This window comes from Microcaecilia unicolor, unplaced genomic scaffold (genome assembly GCF_901765095.1).
Source record: "Microcaecilia unicolor unplaced genomic scaffold, aMicUni1.1, whole genome shotgun sequence".
Classification (NCBI taxonomy): Eukaryota; Metazoa; Chordata; class Amphibia; order Gymnophiona; family Siphonopidae; genus Microcaecilia; species Microcaecilia unicolor.
This window is the reverse complement of record NW_021963115.1, coordinates 58,031-64,028: the sequence shown is the minus strand read 5'-3', so window position 1 is coordinate 64,028 and position 5,998 is coordinate 58,031. Positions and strand designations below refer to the sequence as shown.

The window sequence follows — 5,998 nt, the reverse complement described above, 5'->3', positions numbered from 1 at the left end:
TACTGATGTTTTCTCTTGGCCATTTCAGTTTTCTAGTTGTTTCTTCCTCCACTCCTAGATATTTACATGTACCTTCCTGTGTGGATCATTCAGTGGTTTCTACTACTACTACTTATCATTTCTATAGATTCTTGAGGTTTACCTTCTAACAGAAGCTTTTATTACACTCAGTTCATGTAAATGGCTTAACTCCTGTGTGAATTCTCTGGTGCATTATCATGTATTTCTTCAACCTCGGTGCAGATAAATTGTTTCATTCCTGTATGGATTCTCCAGTGTCTGTTGAGTGTTCCTTTTTTTAGTAAAGGGTTTACCACACTCAGTACATGCAAAAGGCTTCACTCCTCTGTGGATTCTCTGGTGCTGTATCATGTATTTCTTCAACCTGAACCATTTGCCACAGTCAGTACATGGAAATGGTTTTACTCATCAATGGCTATTCTGGTGCATAGTGAGTGTTTCCTTGTCAATGAAGGTCTTACCACACTCAGAACATCAAAATGGCTTCACTCCTGCATGGATTCTCTGGTGTTTTGTGAGGTTTACCTTCTGACTGAAGCTTTTATTACACTCACTGCAAATGAACGGTTTGATTCCTGTGTGGATTCTCCAGTGTATTCTAAGTTTTCCTCTCTCAATGAAGCTTTTACCACACTCAGAACACATAAATGGCTTCACTCCTGTGTGAATTCTCAGGTGTTTTGTGAGATTTGTTTTTTGACTAAAGCTTTTATTACACTCACTGCAGATGAATGGTTTCACTCCTGTGTGAATTCTCTGGTGTTTTGTGAGGCTTCCCTTCTGACTGAAGCTTTTATTACACTCACTGCAGATGAATGGTTTCATTCCTGTGTGGATTCTCTGGTGTTTTGTGAGACTTGTTTTATGAGTGAAGCTTTTATTACACTCACTGCAGATGAATGGTTTCATTCCTGTGTGGATTCTCTGGTGTTCTGTAAGGCTTGTTTTATGAGTGAAGCTTTTATTACACTCAGTGCACATAAATGGTTTGATGCCTTTGTGGATTCTCCAGTGTCGTCTGAGTGCTTCTTTCACGGTAAAGCTTCTACCACACTCAGTACATGCAAAAGGCTTTACTCCAGTATGGATTCTCTGGTGTATTGTGAGGTTTACCTTCTGATTGAAGCTTTTATTACACTCACTGCAGATGAATGGTTTCACTCCTGTGTGGATTCTCTGGTGTTGTGTAAGGTTTACCTTCTGACTGAACCTTTTATTACACTCACTGCATAAAAATGGTTTAATTCCTGTGTGGATTCTCTGGTGGTTTGTGAGGTTTACCTTCTGACTGAAGCTTTTATTACACTCACTGCAGATGAATGGTTTCATTCCTGTGTGGATTCTCTGGTGTATTGTGAGATATTGCTTCTGACTGAAGTTTTTATTACACTCACTGCAAATGAATGGTTTCATTCCTGTGTGATTTCTCTGGTGTTTTGTGAGACTTGTTTTACGAGTGAAGCTTTTATTACACTCAGTGCAAATAAATGGTTTGATGCCTGTGTGGATTCTCCAGTGTGTTCTGAGTTCTTCTTTCACAGTAAAGCTTCTACCACACTCAGTACATGCAAAAGGCTTCACTCCAGTGTGGATTCTCTGGTGTATTATCATGTATTTCTTTGTGAAGCTTTTTCCACAGTCAGTGCATAGAAATTGTTTTACTCCTGAATGAATACTCTGGAGCATGGTGAGTGTTTCTTTGTCACTACATGTAAATGGCTTCACTCTCATGTGAATTCTATGGTGCCTTGTGAGATTTCCCTTATCAATGAAGCTTTTCCCACAATCAGAACATGTATATGGCTTCACTCCTGTGTGAATTATCTGGTGTTTTGTGAGGTTTGTTTTATCACTGAAGCTTTTATTAGAGTCAGTGCAGATAAATGGTTTCATTCCTGTGTGAATTCTCCAGTGTCTTCTGAGTGTTCCTTTCATACTAAAGCTTATACCACACTCAGTACATGTAAATGGCTTCAATCCAGTGTGGATTTTCTGGTGCTTTATCATGTATCTCTTCAACCTAAAGCATTTGCCACACTCAGTGCATGGAAATGGTTTTACTCCTGAGTGGATATTCTGGTGAATGGTGAGTTTTCCCTTCTCAGTGAAGGTTTTACCACACTCAGAACATCTAAACGGTTTTACTCCTGTGTGGATTCTCTGGTGTCTGGTGAGGTGTCCCTTCCGCCTGAAGCTTTTATTACACTCAGTACAGTTAAGTGGTTTCATTCCTTTATGGATTCTATTGTGCATTGGGAGGTTTCTTTTCCAGCAAGCACTTGTACCACTGTCAGCAGAAGTACACAAGCTTTCATTTTTCTGAATTTTCTGGTACTTTGAGAGGTCTGTCTTTCTGCAAAAGACTTTTTCAGGTTTAGTAGTAGTCATTGATTCTTCACCAGTCTGAGGTGTTTTATGATCTGTGAATGCTTCTCTATGGCTGAATTTTTTCTTACATTCAGCACTTGAAACTAGTATCTCTTCTGGGTGGAATTTTGCATTTCTTATGACATTTTCTTCCTGACTGAAGCTTTTGTCACGACTAGAACATGCAGATAATCTCTCATCAGTGTCGTTTTTCTGGTATTTTGTAACGCTTCCTTTATTGATAAAGGTTTTCTCATCTACTGTAGTTGTACACACTCTAGTTTCTTTACTATTGTTCTCATGTTTCTCTTTCTTCCTACTGAAATCTTTCCTACACTCAGAACCTATACAGAGTGTCTCTCTTATGCATGTTTTCTGCTGTTGCTGTAGTTCTCTCTTTTGACTGAAGGTTTTCCCACAGTCCGTACCTGTATATGGTCTCTCTTCAGGATCGGATCTCTGATGTGATTTCAGCGTTGAATGATCATTAAGGAATATCTCACATCCATCACACAAACATTTCTGAACTCTCATCTGGTTTGTCTGTTCTTCCACTGTTTGTGTGATATTACTGGTACAATGTTCACGAACAGCTGAGCCTCCTGTTGAAGGTTTTTGTTTATTTTGATTTTTTCCCTTTTCTCTCCAGTCAGAACAGGACGAAGTCTCTTCTTTCTGTCTTTCTGATAACATCTTTTCCTCTTCAGGCTTCTCACTGAGCTTCCATTTATGTGTCTCTGCATAACTGTTCTTAGGGTCATCTTTTTCTAAATAAATAAATAAAAATCTGTATAAATAAATTGTAAATTTTCCACCCCCTCCCAGCTGGGAATACATTTCCAAGCTAATCACTACCAGGGATGAATACAGAATATATGACTATATTCAAGTTGATATTTAAAAGCACCTTTTGGTCTTTGTACATAGATATTGTTTAGCCCTATAACTGCTCTTTATCAGAGAGGCTGCAAGATGCAAGTCTAAACCTCCAGGGTGCTTGTTCCCCAGATAAACTAATTTGGGCATTACCTGATCCTGAAGTTCACAGGAAGAGATTCACCATTAGCCAATCATACATTTGTTACAGAAGCTTAGTTATTGTAAATATGAGAATAGACATCTGATTTCAAACTTGGCAATAATAAGTTATATTTTACTTAAAGCAAGTTCCAGGCTAATTTAGTAAGTATATTTTTATGTTTATTGTTTATTATGTACTTTTTCTCTCGCTAGGAGGAAAAGGCTTCTGATGTTCAGTATGCTTAAAGCTTTTGCTTATCGCTATGTCAGCTGCCGAACCAACTTCTTCATTAAACTAAAAACCTAATGAAGAAGTTGGTTCGGCAGCTGACATAGCGATAAGCGAAAGTCATTAAGCATACCGAACATCAGGAGCCTTTTCCTCCTAGCGAGAGAAAAAGTACATAATAAAAAATTAAAAAATAAACATAAAAATATACTTACTAAATTAGCCTGAACGTAGAAGGTAAAGAATAGAACTTGCTTTAAGTAAAATAGAACTGTTTCATGGTCAACTTCTACTACTACTACTACTTAACACTTCTAAAGCGCTACTAGGGTTACGCAGCGCTGTACAATTTAACATAGAGGGACAGTCCCTGCTCAAAGAGCTTACAATCTAATAGACAAGTGAATGGTCAGTCCGATAGGGGCAGTCAAATTGGGGCAGTCTGGATTTACTGAACGGTAAGTGTTAGGTGCCGAACGCAGCATTGAAGAGGTGGGTTTTAAGTAAAGACTTGAAGACGGGCAGGGAGGGGGCTTGGCGTAAGGGCTCAGGAAGGTTGTTCCAAGCACAGGGTGAGGCGAGGCAGAATGAGCGGAGCCTGGAGTTGGCGGTGGTGGAGAAGGGTACTGAGAGGAGGGATTTGTCCTGTGAACGGAGGTTACGGGCGGGAACGTAAGGGGAGATGAGGGTAGAAAGGTAGTGAGGGGCAGCAGACTGAGTGCATTTGTAGGTAAGAAGGAGAAGCTTGACTTGAATGCGGTATCTGATTGGAAGCCAGTGAAGTGACCTGAGGAGAGGGGTGATATGAGTATATCGGTTCTGGCGGAATATGAGACGTGCAGCAGAGTTCTGAACAGATTGAAGGGGGGATAGATGGCTAAGTAGGAGTCCGGTGAGGAGTAAGTTGCAGTCTAGTCTATAAACAGTAAGTTCTCAGCCTAGTCTATAAACAATAATAAGTTATACAAGCAAAAAGAGTCTCTTTCTTCCTGTGAGAAGAACTAGACCAGCCTGGAAGCAAATCGCTTCTCAGTGCCAACAAAGTTCCTGTTTCTGAGGTAACAAAACATTCCTTTTATTCTTTCATCTAACTGTGTGTACGTGACAATTCTCACATCTCTGCGGTGCCCCCCTTATCTAAAAACAACATCTGGCTATATTTGTTCCTTCAAAACCAATCTCACAACCCACAGCCATAAATCTGCACGATAGCCCTAGGGCTTGTTTCACCTCTCCCTGTTGCTGTGCTTGCAAGTGGAATGTTAGATAAGAACTTCTGCTGGAATTCTGCCTATGAACTCCTAATGACCTTACCTTGATGTATTACAGAGTTGGGGAAACTCTGCTTCACAGAGAGAAGGGCAGGAATCTTCGGAGTTACACAGTAGTCCACCATTTTATGGATTGCAAATTTATACAATATGCTGAGCTGGGCTAAGCTCCATCAAGTCCCCAACAGTGGCCGATATGGTCACAAGTGCCAGGCAGAACCCAAAAAGCAGATCTATTTCTCATGATTCATTTTCCAGTGATGAGCAATGGAACCCCCAAGTCTATTTATGGGCTTTTCCTCCAGAAACTTTCAAACCTCTTTTGAATCCCTCTATATTAGCTGCTTTGACCACATGCTCCAGTAACTGAGTCCACAGTTTAATTATGCATTGCAGGTAAATGGTAGATGATGTTTAATGTGAGCAAGTGCAAAATGATGCATGTGGGAAAGAGGAACCCGAACTATAGCTATGTAATGCAAGGTTCTGCATTAGGAGTCACCGACCAAGAAAGGGATCTCGGCATCGTTGTTGATGATACATTGAAATGCTCTGCTCAGTGTGCTGCGGCGGCTAAGAAAGCAAATAGGTATTATTAGGAAAGGAATGTAAAACAAAAATGAGGATGTTATAATGCCTTTGTATCGATCCATGGTGCGACCGCACCTCGAATATTTTGTTCAATTCTGGTCACATCTCAAAAAAGATAAAGATATAGTGGAATTTGAAAAGATACAGAGAAGGGCAATGAAAATGATAAAGGGGATGGGACAACTTCCCTATGAGGAAAGGCTGAAGCGGCTAAGGCTCATCAGCTTGGAGAAGAGACAGCTGAGGGGAGATATGATAGAGATTCATAAAATAATGAGTGGAGTGAAACGGGTAGACGTGAATCGTTTTGTTTACTCTTTCCAAAAATACTAGGACTAGGGGGCATGCAATGAAACTACAAAGTAGTAAATTTAATACGAATCTGAGAAAAGTTTTCTTCACTCAACGTGTAATTAAACTCTGGAATTCGTTGCCAGAGAATGTGGTAAAGGCGGTTAGCTTAGCAGGGTTTAAAAAGGGTCTGGCCGGCTTCCTAAAG

General features: G+C 40.1%; 1 protein-coding gene across 1 annotated transcript; it reads right to left on the bottom strand.

The window, feature by feature from the left end:
• Positions 1-534: 534 nt before the first annotated feature.
• LOC115458951 (gastrula zinc finger protein XlCGF58.1-like) lies at positions 535-3,000 on the bottom strand (the record flags this gene model as incomplete). Its single annotated transcript, XM_030188808.1, has 2 exons — positions 681-3,000; positions 535-596 (listed from the first exon to the last, which is right to left on the bottom strand). Coding segments are annotated over exons 1-2 (2,304 nt in total), but the record flags the coding sequence as incomplete, so codon positions are not given.
• Positions 3,001-5,998: the final 2,998 nt, after the last annotated feature.